This window comes from Pseudophryne corroboree, chromosome 7 (genome assembly GCF_028390025.1).
Source record: "Pseudophryne corroboree isolate aPseCor3 chromosome 7, aPseCor3.hap2, whole genome shotgun sequence".
NCBI lineage: Eukaryota > Metazoa > Chordata > Amphibia > Anura > Myobatrachidae > Pseudophryne > Pseudophryne corroboree.
The window spans coordinates 359,127,186-359,147,404 of NC_086450.1; the positions used below are offsets into that span (position 1 = coordinate 359,127,186).

The 20,219-nt window shown below is 46.1% G+C and overlaps 1 protein-coding gene across 1 annotated transcript in view; it reads left to right on the top strand.

The window, feature by feature from the left end:
* The window catches only part of KDELR2 (KDEL endoplasmic reticulum protein retention receptor 2), a 67,889-nt gene extending 49,184 nt beyond the window's left edge, over nt 1-18,705 (top strand). Inside the window, exons 3-5 of the mRNA XM_063934465.1 lie at nt 7,578-7,736; nt 15,010-15,262; nt 17,412-18,705. Of these exons, the coding sequence (XP_063790535.1) occupies nt 7,578-7,736; nt 15,010-15,262; nt 17,412-17,446 (447 nt within the window). The 3' untranslated portion in view covers nt 17,447-18,705. The remainder of the gene's footprint in view (nt 1-7,577; nt 7,737-15,009; nt 15,263-17,411) is intronic.
* Nucleotides 18,706-20,219: the final 1,514 nt, after the last annotated feature.

A 20,219-nucleotide genomic window follows, 5' to 3' on the forward strand; every position in this document is an offset into this window, starting at 1 on the left:
CTATAGAGTAACCATCCGGTCCTGGTGATTTGTTAAGGTGCATAGAAGAGATTGCCTTAGCGATCTCCTCCTCTGTGATTGCTCTCTCGAGTTCTTCCCTCTGTAAGGGTGTTATGCAAGGGAGATTTGCCTCATCTAGTAGTTTATCTGACAAGACCGGGTCATGTGGGGTAGGTGCATAAAGCTGACGGAAATAATTCTGGAATGTCCGTGCAATGTCCGCAGCTTTAGTGTGTAAGGTGTCAGTGCGGCTATCGAGTATAGTGGATATGTGTCCATGTCGCTTAAAGCTTTTGGTCATGTTTGCCAGCAAAGTTCCCGTTTTGTTTCCCCATCGGAAGTATTTTTGTTTAGTGTAGTCCAGTTTTTGCTGGGCCTGTGTTACTAAGAAACTGTCGTATAGTCGGCGTGATTCAATGTAATTGTTATGGGTGATGGAGGTAGGATCTGAGATATATGCTGTAAGGTGTGTCCGCATGGTGTTTAATAAGTCATCATGTTGTGTCTTGTTTACCCGATTTCTGTTCGCTACATATGATATAATGTGTCCCCTCATCACGACCTTGGATGTTTCCCAGAATAAGACAGGGTTGTCCCAGTGTTCCAGGTTATCATCCGAGAACTCCGCCCATTTCAATCTGAGAAATTTTTTGAATTGTTCTGAGTGGAAGAGGTAAGAAGGGAATCGCCAAAAGAATGGGCGTGAGCCCATGGCTCGGGCATTAAGCGTAATCGAAACTGGTGCGTGGTCAGAGACCGCAATGTCCCCTATCTGGGTATCTATGGTGTCAGAAAGTAGGGGCGTAGACAACAGTATATGATCTATACGAGAGAAGGACCCATGGACCGCCGAGTGAAACGTGTAAGATCTATCCGTGGGGTTAAGCATTCTCCACGGATCGATTAGAGAATGTTCCGCGAGTAACCTAGAGATCTGGCGCCACTGAGGGGCCATCAGGTTCGCTGGAGTCGGGCATTTGTCAATTAGAGGGTCTAAGATTGTGTTAAAATCACCACCTATTATGAGCTCGTGATTGCTTCTACTATGGAGCAGTTGCGAAATATGTTGGTAAAAAGCTGGTTGATCAACGTTTGGAGCATACAAATTGAGCAGAGTGAACCTAGCATCATATATTTGAATATCCATGAGAATATAGCGGCCCTCTGGGTCCATGTTTGTGTTTAAGATAGTGTAGGGGAGGTGTCGCGCCAAGATTATTGCTACTCCGCGTGATTTAGTGCGGTAAGGCGCAGAAAAGCAATCCCCTATCCACCCATCACGTAGGGCAGAGTCCTCCCCTCTTTTCCAATGTGTCTCTTGAATATAGACAATATCAGGTTTGAGTTTTTTAAGGGCAGATGTCACTTTTTTACGTTTTATTGGGGTGTTGAGACCCCCCACATTCCATGAGGTAATTTTAATGGAACGAGGTGATCGTTGGGTAGGGTTGTGTGGATCAGGGTGATGAGATGTCATCCTATGCCCGTCGGGGGGCGTATGTGACTATGGGTATATCTATTGTGTGTGGGATCACCCCTGTCCCAGCAAGCAGGGCAAATCCCAAGGGCGTGTATCAGGCACAGACCCGGACCCAACATAGAGAATAAAACCATGTTCAGTGAGTATAACCATAAAGATTTCAGCTTCGAGAGAAAATTTTCAAACTTTTTCCCATCCAAACAAATACCACGCCAGCCCCTGAATAACATTTCAGTGGGTGGCAAACATAGATAGAAACAGTACATAACATAGAAAATTAACATTACACCAACTATAGGTGTTAACATAGAAGTGGTAAATCCTAGACTATCGATTACCACGAAGTCAGGAGAGCATGTCATCTCAATTCCAGTGAGCCATGCAGGCTCATTAGCGTAGGTGGGCTCTTAATTATGGTCAGATAGGTGAGTTCCTAGATTGGCGAGTCAGTTGCAGATGGGCCCGAGCTTCAGTCGGGTTGTCAAAGATAAATGTTTGCCCATTCTCAGTGATCTTTAGTTTTGCCGGGTACAACAGTGCAAAACGTTTGTTATTGTCGGCTAAAAACTTGCAAAGCGGTGAGAACTCTTTGCGTTTCTGGGCCACCGTGGCCGAGAAGTCCTGAAAGATGAGGATCCGATGGTCCTCAACGACCAAGTCGCGGTTCCGTTTAAAAGCAGTCAGGATCTTCTCTTTGTCACGGTAGTCCAGAAATTTAGCGATTACTGGGCGGGGCCTCCTATCAGGTCCGTCACGCTCTGGGCCCAATCTATGGGCTCGTTCAATGCGAGGGATGTCCATGTCACTGCCGAGGTTGAGCGCCTCAACCAGTCGCGTGCTTATGAAATCTGTCAAGGCCAACCCTCTCACCTGTTCGGGGATGCCCACAAAGCGGAGATTATTCCGCTGGTGTCGATTTTCCAAGTCATCTACCTTGTCGACAAGTGTTTGATAGGAGGCAATGGTAGAGGAGTTGGACGACCGTGTGGCGTGTAAGTCATCTTCAATGTCACTAACCCTTTGTTCTAGTGTGTTCAGTCTATTGGTGTGGTCTGTTAAGGAGGTTAGAGCTGAATCTAAGGATGTTTGTAGTTTGTCCAACCTTTTGTCGATTTTAGGCATAAGTTGGTCAAATTTAGCCTCAAATCTGGGGAGGAAATTTTTGAATTTCTCATCAATCATAGGCATGAGCAACTCAAATTTCTCCTCGATTTTTGGCATTAACACCGTGAGTAAGGACGATGCCACGTCCGAGGGTGGTGTAATAGGGCCTCCACTTTCCCCTATAGATTGTGCAGGAGAAGAGTTACCCGGCGGTGAAGGCGGGGAGGGGCCAGACTTCGCTGGCATTTTTTTGGGGTTAACCATAGTACGAGTAGTTCTGGGTGGGAGTGAGGACAATGGTTTGTTAAGAAACTTGTCCATACACCAAGTAAGGAGATCAGTGGTCCCAGCTCCAAGGTATTAAGGGTGAAGCAATTCCGGCCCGGGGTTGGTATAACAAAATAGCAGAGAGACCGCTCTCCTGAGAATTAACGAGGTCACATTTTAAAAAGTCAAGGAGTAAATACTAAAGTAAAAGTGGTCCTGAACGTAATATTCTAGTGAATATGTTTAGAAGATTGTACAAGGATCTGAGTAGTAATTGAAGCACTAGTATTAAGGTCTAGGGAATATGATCCGCACTAATACCTAGTGAGTTACAGATGTTATAAATGTGTTTCTACAAAAGTATAATATAGCACTGTGAATCTTATAACAAATATTGTCAAACCGGCCACCAGGTGGCAATACAATCATAGAAGAGAATATCTGTATGTCAGCATGCCGGCTGTGTACAGATATGTATGGGTGAAGGAAGAGGGGAGAAATAATAAAAATAAAATAGTAACAATGGTTGTAATAATCCTGCAATCCAAAGGGGACAAAGACGTGTGTCTTCAGTATATATGACAGTTCATACCTTTCTTTGGTTAAATGTAAGCAGCAGCTAGAGTTTTTATAACAGTGCAGTTCATGGTAGCTCTCTCAGTGTGTTCCTGAGAACAGTTAGAGCATACACCCCCAATTCCAAAACCCCACACAGTTAAGAGTAGAAGAAATATATAGATCAAAAGAAAACAGGGCTGTAGTAAATGAGAGAAAAAAAAAAAAAAAAATTACACTATCCAACCACAAGATGGGGCTGTTGCTGTGTATAGTTGAATTTCAGGGCTCCTGAATATGATAGGGCTCAGAGTATGCAAATAAAGGAAGTCCAGTAGAAAACTAGGGCAATGAAATGTGAAAAGTCATCACAATAAAGGTAGCTGACTTCTTCGCCTTAGGGAATTGCCGGGGGGTTGGGTAAAAAAAAAAAAAAAAAAAATGTAAGGTCCGGTTAAAGGCAGATCTTCTCAATAACAGGCACTTAGCAGTCGGCTAGTAATTATAGATGTGAGCACGATAAGACCCCAGTGCCAGGAGAGTATAGGTGTGGGTATGAGCAGGGGGGGGAGAAAATCAAAGTAGAGGGGGAAATTGGAGTGGGCTAGGAAGGACGGCGTTGGGGGGTAGGGAAACACAATAGGGAGGAACGGAACAGAGATGTGGGGGGAAAAGGGATCAGGGTCTGTTAGTAAAGAAGAAAGGGAGAAGGTGGGGCAGACACACAATATTAGTACCTGGGGAAGAAGGAGCACATCATCCAGTGTAGGTAAGTAGGGACTCCGCTGGTGCCGCCAACGAGGCCGTAGGAGCCACAAGGTGGAGATGGTTCCAGGGACCTCGCACGGTTAATCTGGTATGTAGTCCCTGTAGGAGCAGGCTCACCAAGGTGGAAGGGGCACGGTTAGTGGCTGTGTAGCAGCAGGATTCCAGAGTCGTCCGTGCCAAGTCTCCCGTTTCACGGGTGTTGCGGGACGCAGGGCTCAGGCGCGTTTCCGAGAGCGGCAGTGGTTCCCCGCTGTCGCTTGCAGGCGATTGCGGGAGTAAGGTCAGTGAGCGGCTGTCAGTCGGGCGCCGTAGACAATGTGTTCCGAGTCCCTGCAAGGGGTGTGTGTCCGCGATTCCTCGCGCCTCGTTCCGACAGGGGCTCCCCGCCTCAGCACAGAGGACAAGTCAGAGACGCAGGGTCAATGAGCGGCGGTCAGTCGGGCTTCGTGGACAGCGTGCTCCGAGTCCCAGCAGGGGTCACAGATGATAGCGGATGGGCGTCCACGACTCCTTGCGTCTCGCTCCGATGTGGGCTCCACACTTCAGTTCAGGGATACGGGATCAGTGTGTGGAGGTCAGTCGGGTGCCGTGGGCAGCGCACTTCGAGTCCCAGCAAGGGACACCATTAAGAGCGGGTGTGCTTCCGCGTCTCGCTCCGACGGGGATTCCTCGCCTCAGCCTGTACCTCGTCTCTTGAAGACGCGGCTCCGTCCCGGAAAGCTTCCCGTCCGTCACGGCGCGTCCTCTCCCGCTGCAGTTCTGTACTCCGTTGCTGAATCAGGTGCCCGCTTCACATCAAGGGGACGGGTGTGGAGTCCGGGAACGGTGAGTCCCAGGCAGCTTTCGTCTAGCGTCGGCAGCACACCTCAGTGATTATAGGCAGGGGGGAATTCGCGCCAATAGCAGCGCCATGCTGGCGGACATGATGGCCGTCTCGTCTGAGAGCCTGACTCCGGGGCAATATACGTTCTCCTCGGTCCTCCTCCACACCACAGGTATCTCCAGAAGCAGGAGAATTTCGGCAACAATTTGGTGTGGGGTTTTCCGGCATTGGGTCCCACAGAAAGGGAGGGTTGTTAAGGATATACTGTGCGGGTCAGAGGAGCTACATTAAAAAGCGGCCATGCTAGCTGGCTCCGCCCCCGGAAGTCTGTGATTAATTTTTTAAGGTCATAAGGTTAAGGGTAATGTGTGGCTCTTTTGAAGGTTAGAGGGTCACACATGTAGCCCTTGAATTCTATTGGGTTGCACATCATGGCTTTATACACTTCTGTATAATGTATACAGTAGGCTGCAGCTCCTGGTCATCCTGCCTAATTTCCTCCTTTGATGTACATAATGTGTTCCCATAGTAATTGTACACACATGAGAAAGCAGACCAGCATTCTTTAAATCTTGCTTTGGATCAGTCTTAGCGGCCACTAACCAGGGGATTAGATATGGATTAATTAGATATTGGCCAAGTGATTTGTACTTGTGGAACTAAATGCTCACCTACAAGGGTAACATGTCGGCTGTATGCTAACGTTGCACCAGATGCTGTAACCCAGGGTTGGGGAACCTTTTTTCTACCAAGGGCCATTTGGATATTTATAAAATCCTTCGGGGGCCATATAAAAATTATCAACTTAAAAACTAGCCTGCCCCCAGTAGATATGCCCCATTAGATATGACCCCTAGTAGCGCCGCTTACACACACATTAAAAGAAAGAAAAGACACAATTTTCACCAGCCCCGCTCCTGCTTCCGGACCCTTGTCCTCTGCCTGGCTGCCCGCTCCTCAGAACTATGGGAGAGACGTCATGACATCTCTCCCATAACACCGCACAGGAACACACGCACACTGCCAGAGCCGGATGCCGGAGCTCAGGAGTGAGCTACTACCTCCGGCTGCTGCTGAGGGGGAAGAAGCCGGGCACCCGCTAGTAACAAAATCTCAGTGGGTGCCCGGCATCTCCCTTGGTTAGGTGAGCCTGGGAGGGCCGGATCAAGTGGCTTTGAGGGCTTTATACGGCCTGCGGGCCTGAGGTTCCCCACCCCTGCTGTAACCGAACACAAATTATAATGCTGCCACTTAATACAGAACAATTCACTGTTCTTCCCAGGTTGTTTCCTCTGGGCTTTTTTTTTTACATGCTACCCGGCACAATCCTGCTTCATGTATATGACGGACATAACCAGTCACGCTGTGCTTACAGTAATGAAGATCCCTCCACCATCTTTTGGAGGCTTTGCATGGTTTGGATGGTGGGAACATTGCTGTTATGGTAGATGGTAAAGGGCAGGCATTGTGTCTCAGGGTGCATTGCTATAAACAATTACATCTGTGTCCAGCCAGATTGCCCTGCCCCCACCCACTACTTCTTAATGCCACCCGACTGGCAACATTTTCTCGGGAGGACACTGGTATTTACTAAACAATGGGAGGGAGGGGACAGTTCTGCTCACCACCTCTCCAGGTGGTGAGCTGAAATGTGTGAAAAGTGTCCTGTTTGGGCATCCAAACAGGACTTTTTAAAAACAGGCAGTATTTTAGACTGGTTGGTTTAGCCGCTTTGAGTGGCTAAACCCAGTGCTATTGGACGTATCTGAAGCAACTGGCACCTGAACAGAACAGTTGTATTGCTCCGACTGGCACCCATTACTTTCAGTGCCCCCAAAAAACAACTGAATTGCCCCCAGTGTCTTGAAGTAAAACCTAGAAAGCACTGACAAAGCGTAGAGCCACTGCCTTACATTCATACCCAGGCGTGCAGAAATCAGACACTCCAATAACATGCAGTTGGTAATGCAGTGGTTCAGAGGCTTTTGTCCACCTATGTGGGCCATACACAAAGATTATCTGTCCAATCTGGTTGATTGGAAAGAAAATTTGGAAATGTCTGGGAGCAAATGACAATTAACCATTTGCTCCAAAAATCCAGAAAATGGACAAAAACGGTTGTTCAGATAAATTGGTTTAATGAAACAAACTTAACCAATTTGTCTGAAAATCCATTTTTGGCTGGTTTCCAGTGTTTGAGAGCAAATAGTCAGTTGTCATTTGCTCCCATACATTTATCAGATTTTTGTTCCAACCAGAAAGATTAGACAGATAATCTTTCAGTGTGTAGGGCCCTTAAGACTAGAGATTGTATATGCTGGTCTCCAGTTTACATGTACATGTATTAGTAGGCCAGGGCTATTCAAGAAATCTGTAGTTGCAGAATACAAAGGGATTACTTTCTAATCTGCCTATTCACAAAAATCTTTTTTTTAGATTAGTTCATAGTAATTACCCCACTGCTCACCCCATGGAAAGATGAGGAAAACCTCTTGAAATAACATTCTGGAAAGACGTTTATCTATTTGTACATTTTTTTTATGTGTTTTTGAATACTTTTTTTTTTCTTCACTCTTTCAGCTCATCTATATTGGCTGCGCATATGCAACCGTCTATCTGGTATACATGAAATTCAAGGCCACATACGATGGGAACCATGATACGTTCCGAATCGAGTTTCTTGTCGTTCCTGTTGGTGGATTATCCGTCCTGGTTAATCACGATTTCTCTCCCCTCGAGGTACGTTCTGTCCTTTTTGTATGTTCCTGGCCATCGTTATTACATCCAAGACTAGCTGCCTGCAATAATACCAAAAGTCAGTGAAGACTGTTCATTGTCATTATCCATAGGACAGAAACTATCTTGCCAGGCTTTTCTTTTTCTGAGTAGGTCTATGATGGTCTTCATATAGTTTTGTGTTCTGGTGCATTTACACAGCTTGTGGCATGACATTGTTATTCAGTATTACTGATGTGATCTGTGGGTTAATATATGATGAAATCTGTGAAAACCTACATTCAGTTCTGGAAAGTAAAAATAAAGGTAAGCCATTTACCACATTGAGAGGGAAATATGGAAATGCTAGAAATAAAATAGCTTCATTTCTCTATCATCCACTAGGAGACACTGGAGAGCTATACAGCTGGGGTGTGAAGATTGCAGACCGGCGGTGGCACAATGAATGAATTTATAAAAAATAAATAAATAAAAATTCACAGCTGGCTCTTCCCTCTTCGCCCCCAATCCTCCAGTTTAAAAAAAAATTGTGCTAGGAGGTGGAAGCACAGAAAGGAGCTCTTGCTCCACAAAAGCTTTTTCTTTTTAAAAGTTCTGTGGCCCGATCCCACCTGGCAGAAAGGAGGAAACAGGCTGACTTTGAGAGTACTTTTAGAGTACATTTAAGACTAAGATCCCGGGAATCGGCCTCTCATGCAGAAGTTTTCTTCTGACAGTGAGTAGCAGCGTAGCTCCTAGAGTCCCTGGTTTATTCTAGGTTTTGGTTCCCTCGCTGGGCAGCAGGCAATGGATGGCTGCAGGTGTATCAGGATGCACGGACAGCTCCGGAGTGGCATGGCTCAGGAGGTTGGCGAGCGCAGAGCAGCCAGGAGGCGGGGGAGCAGCTTGGCAGCTTCCACACTTGTCAACCACTGTGGAAGCCAGTGTTTGGGAATGGACGCTCAACCTGGGAGCAGTGGTCCATCAGGGTCATGGGTGGATATCTCTAAAGAGATGGCGGAATCCCGTAAGCAACATTTAGAATAGGCTGCCGGTTTCTGAAACTATGGAAGAATTCCTCATTACTTCGCCAGCACAGGTGGAAAATCCTGTGCGCACATTTTGTAAAGGGACCTTTCTGTCCTGCAAGAAGTCAGAAAAAGAGGAGGGTCTCTTGGTAGATGAGGAGAGAGAATCGGTTGAGGAGATATTGGATGGTAGTCCTCAGGAGGAGGATTCAGAGGTAAAGGGGTTAGAATCCCTTATTAAGGCTATTAAACAGGTACTTAATTTCAAAGAAGAGGAAATTAAGGAACCTAAAGTGTGATCTGTTTGAATCACAGAAGCTGCCAGCGGCAATGTTTCCGATTCCTCAGACACTCCAGTATCAGATGGGAGAAGCATGGAAGCAGCCGGATAGACTCTTCCAATTGCCCGAGTTAATTTACCCCTTGCCTTAGGGAATAATGTCCAATTGGGAAGTGCCACCGATTGTGGATGCTTCTCTCGCTAGGATGTCAAAAAAGACAATCTTTCCAATACCGAATGTGACTACACTTAAAGATGTATCAGACCGTAAGTTGGATACCGACCTTAAATCTATCTTCGTGGCTGTAGGTGCATCACAGAGACCTACCATTATAGGTACATTGAATAAGGCTATTGTCACTTAGGCAGGACAAATAGTTTGAGCTGTAGCAGAGGACAATAATCCGGAAGAAATAGTTAGACTAGCGGAACATATCCGGGAGTCGGACACTTACATTGGTCAAGCCACAAAAGATGCTAGTAGGATAGCATCACGCATTTCAGCTTCGGCAATATCGGCCAGGCAGATTCTGTGGCTCAGAGATTGGCAAGTGGATTGGTATTTAAAAAAAAAAAAAAAAGGCAGTGAAAGTGATCCCCTTTGTGGGGGAAGTGTTTGGTCCAGAATTGGACAAGTGGATTTCGCAAGCCACGGCAGGAAAATCCACGTTTCTGCCAACTACGTATCCTAGAACCACACAACCGGTAAGAAGAAGCTACTCTGGTCCGGTGTTTAATTCTTTTAGGTCTCAGTCCTTTCGTGCCAGAGGTAGAGGCTTTGGTGGACAAGCTCGTGGAAACAGAGGCAGGGGCTGTTCCCAGTCCACAGCCCGAAAGCAGGACAAGACCGTGGCATGACTGTCTCCCAAGGTGGGCGCACGGTTGATCGAGTTTCAGGGAGCCTGAGCTGAAACCTCGCCAGAAGTCTGAATAAGAAATATTATTTCCCAGGGCTACCGAATGGATTTTCAAACACAACCTCATAGTCAGTTCTTTACTACAGGCCCTCAAAGAGTGAGAGCATTAGACACGGCTATTCAAAAGTTACTTTTGACAGAGGTAATTGCAACAGTTCCGGTTCCTCCGAGAGGAACGGGATTTTATTCAAGTCTTTTTGTAGTACCAAAACCAGACGGGTCTGTAAGACTAATCTTCAATTTAAAGGTATTTCTCTTGCGTCCTAGAGGATGCTGGGGTCAACATTAGTACCATGGGGTATATATGGGTCCACCAGGAGCCATTGGCACTTTAAGAGTTTGAGAGTGTGGGCTGGCTCCTCCCTCTATGCCCCTCCTACCAGACTCAGTTTAGAAAATGTGCCCGGTCACAGCTAGGGGAGCTCTCCTGAGTTTTCTTGGTAATTTTTTTTTATTTTTTTAGAGTTTATTATTTTACGGGGAGGCAGCTGTCCACAGCCTCCCCGCAGCGAGGGACTGAGGGGGGAGCAGTGTCCGCCCTGCGGGGTCTGAGCCACTGTCTCCCTGCGGGGTCTGAGCCACTGTCTCCGCTGACTGGACACTGAGCTCCAGAGGGGTCTGATCGTTCTCCGCCACAGGGGACCGCTCGCCCCAGCAGCATGCCGCCACCCCCTTGCAGAGCTGAAGAATCGGCGGCGAGTGAGACACCGACCCCCCCCCCCCCCCCTAGCAAGCGGGGGGTCGGTGTGAAGATGGCACAGGGTAGGAGCGCAACGTTCCGGGGGTGGCTCAGCGGTACATGGTGCGGCACTGTAAGGGGGCGCCTTGAGCCAGCGCAACACCCTACACTGGTCCAGTAGCCTGTCGGGGTCCCCAGATCTCAGCCAGTATAATCCATGCAAAGCGGGAAGACAACGTCATTAAGGGGGCGGAGCTTCTCAGAGCGAACCCAGCAGCGTTTTCCTGCCTGCACAGCGCTGAGAAGGAGAATCAGGTACCTCCACAGCAACTCCAGTTATTTGTAAACGATATCAGGGGGTTGTAGGAGGGGGGAGGCTGTAATATGACTGTGTGTCCAATTAAGGTGCGCAGTCAGCGCTGACAAGGGGTCTCCCTTTGGTAAAAGCGCTGTGTGTGGGTTGGCTCCAATCTCTGTTTCTCTTGCCATTCTTGGCGGGGAAACTCTGTCTGCCCTCACCTGTGTGTGTGTGTGTGTGTGTGTGTGTGTGTGTGTGTATATGTATATAGAGTGTTTGGTGGTCTCCTTTAGCTATGTCCAGAGACACTGTGTCATATGCTGCAGAGGATTTGTCCTCCCAGGATGATCCCATTCCATGTAATCAGGATAGCACTACGGTGACCCTCCTAAGGCACATTCAGGACACTACACGCGTCCTGTGTGATTCGCTCAAGGAGATGGGGAATATTAATGCTAGGACTTCTGCCATGGCAGGGCTTTGTGGTTGCGTCAGTGGATAGCGGACGCAGTATCAAAGTGCAGTGTAGAATCTCTCCCTTTTTCAGGGGAATGGCTCTTTGGGGTTGAGTTGGATACGTGGATTTCCAAAGTCACGGCTGGGAAATCGCCATTTCTCCCCTCTGGGGCATTGCCGACTAGGCGTTCCTACCTGGGGCTGTCTGTTCCGTCCTTTCGGCCTAACATATTTTGTTCTAGGGCCAGAAGTGCCTCTAATGCAAATAGAGGCACCAGAGGTAAGTCAAAAAGACCTGCAACCGCCGGTTCTCAGGAACAGTGCGCCAATTCTGCTTCCACTAAGTCCTCAGCATGACGGTGCCCACCCACCGCGAGGAGATCTCTAGGTGGGATCCCTACTGCGTCACTTCAGCCGCATCTGGGAAAGCTCTTGCCAGGATACCTGGGTATGGGACCTAATTTCTCAAGGCTACAAGCTGGAGTTCGACGGCGCTCCTCCCCAACAGTTTTTCAAATCAAGCTTACCAGCTTTGGAGGATATGCGGGTTACTTTGCAACAGGCTATCCGAAAGTTGGTCCAGTCCCATGTCAATGTCATTGTCCCAGAACCGATACCACAACGAGGCATGGGGTTATTACTGCAACCTGTGTTTGGTTCCAAAGCCGGACGGCTCGGTACGGCCCATTTTGAACCTAAAGTCCTTGAATCCTTACCTAAAGATTTTCAAGTTCAAAATGGAATCCCTGAGGGCAGTGATTGGGTCTGGAAGAAGAGGAGTTCCTGGTTTCCCTGGATATCAAGGACACCTACCTTCATATTCCAATTTGGCCACCTCATCAGGCTTTTCTGAGGGTTGTCCTACTGGACGATCGCTACCAGTTCCAGGCACTACCCTTTGGCCTGTCAACAGCTCCGAGGGTAGTCACAAAGGTGATGGCGGAGATGATGTTCCAACTCCGGGACCTGGGGGTCAATGTTGTCCCTTACCTGGACAATCTTCTGATAAAAGCAAGATCCAGGTAAGGGACAACATTGACCCCCTGGACACTATCCAACTTCTGAAACGCCATGGGTGGATTCTCAATCTACAGAAGTCCCACCTGGAACCGACTCAGCGGCTCCTGTTCTTGTGGATGTTACTGGATACAGTGCCCAGAAGGTGTTTCTCCCAGAGGACAAGGCGCGAACACTTCAGGAAATAGTCCGCATGGTGCTCCGTCCTGCTCGTGTATCCATCCCTCTTTACATCAGATTGTTGGGAAAGATGGCCGCCTCCTACGAGGCGATCCAATATGGGAGTTTCCATGCCAGAACATTTCAATTGAATCTCCTGAGCAAGTGGCCCGGATCACATCTACAGATGCTCCGGATGATTTGGCTGTCACCTCATGCCAGGATTTCCCTTCTGTGGTGGCTGCAGTCCTGCAATCTCCTGGAAGGCCTGAGTTTCGGGATTCAGGATTGGACCCTCCTCACAACGGATGCGAGTCTGCAAGATTGGGGTGCTGTCACCCAGGGGGCGCTGTTCCAGCCCACGAAGCCCTCCTTCCGATCAACATTCTGGAACTTCGGGCGATCTACAATGCTCTGCTTCAGGCCACTCCTCTGCTCGCGAATCAAGCAATCCAAGTTCAGTCAGACAAAGCCACAGCAGTGGCGTACATCAATTGGCAAGGAGGGACAAAAAGCAAAGCCTGCATGCAAGAGGTGGCAAAGATACTCCTTTGGGCGGAAAGAAAAGCAAGAGCAATGTCGGCAATCTTCATTCCGGGAGTGGACAACTGGGAAGCAGACTTCCTCAGTCGTCACGACCTCCACCCGGGGGAGTGGGGACTCCATCCTCAGGTGTTTCAGTAGATCACCCACCGGTGGGGCTGCCTGCAGATTGACTTGATGGCTTCTCCCCTCAACAAGAAACTTCACTGGTATTGATCTCGAACCAGGGACCCTCAGGTGAGGGCAGTGGAAGCACTGACGTCGCCTTGGCCTTACCGGCTGGTGTACCTGTTTCCCCTGATTCAGTTGCTCCCAAGGGTGCTCAAGAGAATTAGATATCAGGGAGTCGAGGCAATTCTGATTGCCCCGGATTGGCCTAGGAGGGCGTGGTACACGGATATTCTGGACATGTCTGTCGAAGACTCTTGGCCTCTACCCGTACACTTACAGCTTACTTTGTTTGACGGCATGGAGGTTGAGCTCACCTTTCCAAAAAGGTTATTGCTACCATGGTTCAGGCCAGGAAACCTGTGACGTCAAAACACTATCCTATCTGGAGAAGATGCGTCTCTTGTTGCGAGGAACGCACCTATCCACCTGCGGCGTTCCACTTAAGACGTTTCTCATGTTTCCTGCAGGCTGGTGTGGATAAGGGCTTGCGTCTGGGTTCCATTAAGGTCCAGATTTCAGCTCTCTCCATTTTCTTCCATAACACTGTTGCCAGAAGTTCAGACCTTATTGCAAGGGGTTCTTCACATACAACCTCCTTTTGTGCTGCCTATGGCGCCCTGGGATTTGAATGTGGTGTTGGAATTTCTACAGTCCTCCTGATTTGAGCCTCTGTTGACGGTAGAAGACAAGTACCTCATGTGGAAGACAGTGATGTTACTGGCCCTGGCTTCTGCTAGATGTGTCTCAGAATTGGGGGCCTTATCGTGTAAACGTCCATACTTGGTCTTTTACGAGAACAGAGCGGAGCTCAGGACTAGGCAGCAGTTCCTGCCGAAGGTTGTATCAGCGTTTCACCTGAATCAACCTATTGTGGTTCCATCCAGTTCTGACACTTCTGCTACTCTGGAGGCATTGGATGTGGTGTGAGCCTTGAAGATCTATGTCAAGTGGACGGCTCGGATCAAAAAGACGGATTCCTTGTTCGTGCTTTATGATGCACAGAAGGAGGGTTGTCCTGCTTCGAAGCAGTCCATTGCTCGTTGGCTTAGGCTTGCTATCCAACAGGACAGCATGGAGAACGATGGGAGTATCTTTGGGACGTCCCTAGCTGTATAGATCTCCAGTGTCCCCCTAGTGGATGATAGAGAAAATAGGATTTTGGTACTTGCCGATAAATCCATTTCTCTGAATCAACTCGGGGACACTGGAAGCCCGCCTCTGTGCTGTCAGCTTATGTGTTCTTGTTACATTGGGTCAAACAAGTTAGTATTTTCCTTTTTTGACAGTTCTTGGTTGCTGTTTGACGTTGTGATATGTTTGGTTCCTTCCCGTGAGGCATGAATCTTCATTTTGGGGTGTCCCACACCTGAGATTTGTACCCCCCAAAATGCACGACTAATGAGGTCACCTGGAGGTGGTGGGCTAGCCGTTACTTATGGCCATAACTATGCGTTGAACCTCGCTCAAAATGTAAAAATTGTATTGCAATGATTATTATTAATAAATTAGTAGTGTTTGAATTGTGCACCTTCAACCTTGTCTTTGTATGTAGTACTACTGAAAGGTCTCCGCAGGGTCGCACATCTCCTTACCGGTGTGCACCCCAAGACCCCGCCCCTGCATATCATTAAAGTGCTGTCATATTTATTTATTTTTTATTTTATTTTTTTATTCCATATATGTCTGCTATTAAACTATGTAATAGATGGGAAATAGCAACATATGATTGAAATAGCGTTTATCTTCTAGATCTTGTGGACCTTCTCCATTTATCTGGAGTCTGTAGCCATCCTGCCTCAGCTCTTCATGATCAGCAAAACGGGTGAAGCGGAGACAATCACTACTCATTACCTGTTCTTCTTGGGCTTGTACCGTGCCTTGTATCTCTTCAACTGGATTTGGCGCTATTCCTTTGAAGGGTTCTTTGACCTGATTGCCATTGTGGCAGGTGTGGTGCAGACCATCCTGTACTGTGACTTCTTCTACTTGTATGTTACTAAAGGTGAGTACATCTCTGTGCAGTACATGCATGATGCCAACTCTTTCTGATTACAGTATTTAGAGAAGCAGGAAGGTGAATTCATTTTAAGACCACCAATATTAAAGAATACACTGATTCCATAGAGATGACTGACAGTGTGCATCTGTGTTAGCAATCATCAAGGAGCATTATTATCCCCCTCCTGGCTCTTTGTGTGCTGGTGACAGATCAGAACATTCTCAGGAACCTAGATCACCGATTCCGTTACTCACAAAATGTTTGTAGCAATATGCTCCTTCCGGAACACATTGTGATCTAGATGCACAGGATATGCTGAGTATTATAATTGTAAACGCACTACATTTGCTGTAGTGGGATTTTTTTATGAGTGGGGGAGTTGGATTTATTTTTTTCTCAAGTGTCTACCAAAACATTCCTTAATTAATTGTGCCTAGCACAGGGGCGATATATATATATATACTGTGATCCATTCTATACTATCTCTGCACAGGCTATGAGCAAACTTAGGAAGTTGTGTCTGGCGTTTCGTTGAATTCCGTTAGTTGCGACTCCCGTTACTTGCAGCTATTTGCTATTAAATTTGAAAGATGCGTTCAGTTTATGCAGGTCTAAATAAAGGTTAATGCAGATTTTAGTTTTCACCTCCTGAGTCGGTTCAAAGTAAGAAAAACTCCTTAATGTGAGTACCTGGATTATTATCTCTGGTTATAAGGATTAATCACTTAGACGTTTTTAAATGGTCAAATCTGGCCAATAAAGTCATTACCTTGCAGGCATTGTAATATACCTCACATTCAATAGATGTTCTAATTTGCTGAAAAACACATTTAATATCCTTTTTTTTTTTTCTGCTGTTAATAAAATCAAAAATTCAGACCTCAACCATTTGACATATTTTGAGAACCCCAGAAACCTAATAGCTTTCTGTACTACGCTGCCATTTTATTGGGCGAGTTTTTGGGTTCAGTGTCATTTCCCTACTCTTCCTCGCACTTAATCATTGGTAAAACAAAGCAGACTTACCATGTTACCTCTGAGATAAACATTCTCTAATTGAATAGTGAGCGTCGCAGAAGCATGGTTATGTATCCCATGTCAAAATCTCTGCTTAATGCGGCTAACTCAATCTGCCCCTTTATGTAACTTCCGCACTTGCTGACATTCCTCGCTTAAGACCCAGTCTGACTCACCTGTGCTGCAAGGTCACGCCCCCCAAGTAGGTATTCATATGTCATACAGCTATACGGACAACAGACATTTGGGCTGAGGTAAACAGGTTTAAAAAGGTACAGAGTCAAAGATAAGTTCCATACAGACTTTTATTAAATGCTTGTAGAAGCCATAAAACCCCATACTATTTACATATACAATATTTATATATGCATTGGTTAAAGGGGGATTATAAAAAAGTGTAAATTTTTATGAAAAATGTTATTCTTCGCTGAGCTTTGTGTATGAGGTACGTGATGGTAATACAGGTTTCCCCACTGTTAACTTGCCAGCTCAGGTTTATGAACCACTGTTCTAACTCTCCGCATGACTGTAAGTGAATAAATAATGAGACGGAGCAGGAGATCTGAAATCAGTGTGGTGATCACATTACAGCACAGCTTGGATTTCCACAGGGTATCTCCTTGGCTGTTGCTGAGCTTGTGAATGCTCTACGGAGAAAAAACTCCTGATGTACTGTAGTGTGTGTGTGTGTGTGTGAAAGGCAGGCAGCATGAGATTCCAAATAGTGAAACAGATGTTCACTAGGTGGTGGTGCTCTTAATTAGTATGATGTAGCCCAATTTATAGTAGTGCTTCAGGGAACTTGTCACGGTTGCAAATTCTTGTACAAGGGATGTGGGAAAAGCATCTTGTCACCATACCCATGTAACTGAGCATTTGATCGGTCTTCTGCTTGCAAATGATTGAGCATGGAACAAATTCTTATAATACACAGTAGAGGCCGACAGATTGAGGGGTATGGCAGTGTTTTCAGAATAGCTGCCATTGGGTGCATCAATCTTCATTACTATCAGTGTTACCTAGTGAAGTGTATTTAAGTGGTGACAATGGCTTCCGTCCCCCTGTAGGTGGTATCTAGGATGCACATTAGTTATGGTTTGTACAATGTAATATATATTTGTTTTTCTCTTTGCAGTACTAAAAGGAAAGAAGTTGAGTTTGCCAGCATAAGTGCCAAAGACTGGGACCAGCAGCTGTCCAGCACACCATTCGGACAGAACAATCCTTACTATAAGTGAAGATGCAAGATGCGTGAAGCAGAGTCAGGCACTACTTTTATATGCAGACCTGCCCCTTTTTGCTGCCGGAGAGGCCCGGGACGGAATGATTTGCCAGCCCCTCCAACAGCAAAGTGGTTTAATAAATGACTCTCTGGTTCTACCAGCTGATTTGTTTTATGCATCTTGCCTTCTCTGTTTTTTATTATGATGTATAAAGATTTTTTTACATAAAAGGTATACTGTAATAGATCCAGTGCGCAGGTTCAGTTCAATAGTTGTAAAAGTGAAAATTTTGTGCGGTTTACAACTAGGTTCAAGTGCAAATTCTTCTTTTTTTTTTTTTTTTTTTCAAAATGAGACTCCGTCTCCCCCTCCTCCGCAGTTCCTGGCTTTTCAGTTTCTAGATTTTCTTTGTTTTGAATGCTTTTAGCCTGTAATAACTCCAATATTTCCTAGTCATTCCACTATAATTTATTTCCTCTTGGGGAGGACTGGGGCTGCTTATACTGAAATGATCACATTTATCTCAAGGATTTTTTTCTTCCCCCTGCTTACATTAAAGGCATGTATTCAGAGAGATTTGTCAGAATAAAGCGTATGGATCACAGTGTGTTGTCAGCATGTTGCAGTATATGTGGCCGTAATGGGATTGGTTGCCATTATACAGAATAACTTTTTGCATTTTATATGTGTTTCTAAGTGGATAAGGTTTTGTTTTTTGCCCTCCCAATTGGACTTCCTGAACGTATTGAATGCTGAGGATTACTAAAGAGAAGAAAGTGCCATTACGTAGTCCAAAACGTAGTACCTTTCATAAAGAAAGTGGTTTGGAACCTGCCTTTCTTCAATGTGACTTTTCCTTCTAAGACTCTTTCCCTATCAAGTGACCAGTAGAATATTAGTGCTGGCAGTTACTGCTATGTTGGTGCGGGCACTGTGTTCCGACTCCTTTGTCGGATAACTTTATTTGGTCCATGTCATGATGGTCTTTTTAGTGAACTAGTTGGTCACTTGTGACTCTCTGGCTTTCAGACAACTCTCAGCACCCTTAAAAGGAGACTTTCATCACAGCCACAATGCAGCCACTCCCCATGTGTCACTACTTCTTGGAATCTACCCATGCAGTACATTCTGTATTAAAAGGAAAATGATATTAAATATCAATGGGTTAAAGTAAAAATGTTTAAAAATAAAAAATGACTATCTTTATTTCCTGGTTTTTGTGTAGCACACATACTCTGAATGCATACATTTTACCGGCAGCGGGAGCCCGGGCACCAGTATTCCGCCAACGGCGCGAGTGCTAGAAAGACCCTTGCAGGCACGGTGGCTCGCTGTGCTCACAACCGGTTCTATTCTCCCTCTATAAGTAGCGTGGACACCCATAGAGGGAGATAAGCCCGTGGCGCCAGTATTCCGGCAGCGGTATTTCAGTCGGGATACCGGTGTCTGCATTGTGACCGCCGGGATTCCAACAGGCGTTCTCGTGATTTTCTCCCCACACACACTCTCCGGCTTCCTTGTGTGTTCACTTGAAAATTAGATCTTTTAAAGGCTAGAAAAACAAATTACATTATTTTGCAGGGTCTTCTACCCTAGTTATGGCTGCTTAAAACAAAACGCATTTCTTCCATACTACAGCAGAAGTCATTATAATAATGTTTTGTGACTTGTTTAGCAAAAGTAGGGGGTTCTGACGCCCGTTTAGGACCTTGAGCATGCGGACCTTTATTAAATCTGGCTCTACTGTTTTGTATTTGTCAGGTGAACACAGGAAACACACAAGCTGATATAGGGACTGTGCAGAGATGACAGACTAGTGCTCAGTGGCTAATTTAACAAGTGCTAGGGATAGTGAGTTATGTCATACGTCTATATTGAACCAGGGCCCACAGCTGTATTACATATTCTAAAGATGGCTGTGCGCATTGCAGCCCTAAGTAGCCTTAGGCAATCTCTCATGGTGTTAAATTACATATGCCAGTATGCTGATTTACAACACATGATGGGGATTGGACTTCAACAGCCTGAGACTTAAAGGGAATACAGGATAGGCAGCCACATACTTTCCACCTCTGTTCCGCATAAGCGTAACTGAGGGCATTAACATATATGTGACCTGTTGCAATAATGGCACAATGGTTTTTCCTCTCCGGCTTGCAGTAACGTTAGCACTGATTGTGGTCATTTGGAATATTTCTTTGCTATGAACGATGGGCCTGATTTAGAGATGGATGCAGTAGCTTTGTTAAAGCACGGCAAAACACTCTATCTGACTGGTCGCATCCTGTGCAGGCATGGTCGTATCTGATGTGACCATGCCAGGCAAGTGGTTAAACATGATCACTCCATCCAGATACACAGGGCAGCTTGCATTGAGTTTCACAATCGTCCCCAGGACTGAAGTGATGATAGCATAAACTGCTTCGTCACCTTTTATGTACAAGATTTATGACCAGCCATTGCTAATGACCACTGACAACAGATATTTGCGTAGGTTACCCCACAGTAATTCAAATCTAGACTAAAAAAAAAACACTGTTGCGTGGTTAGGTACAATTACTTTGCACTGTGCTTGAAATTTAGGAGGTGTGACAATCTAAACAGAAAACCAAAAATAAGTGTGTGGGCTTAAATACGTACATGTATGTTATATTTTTTTTTAATCACTCAACTGAATCAAATAATTGTAGAACAACCACCTTTATCTCTGTGCAAATAAT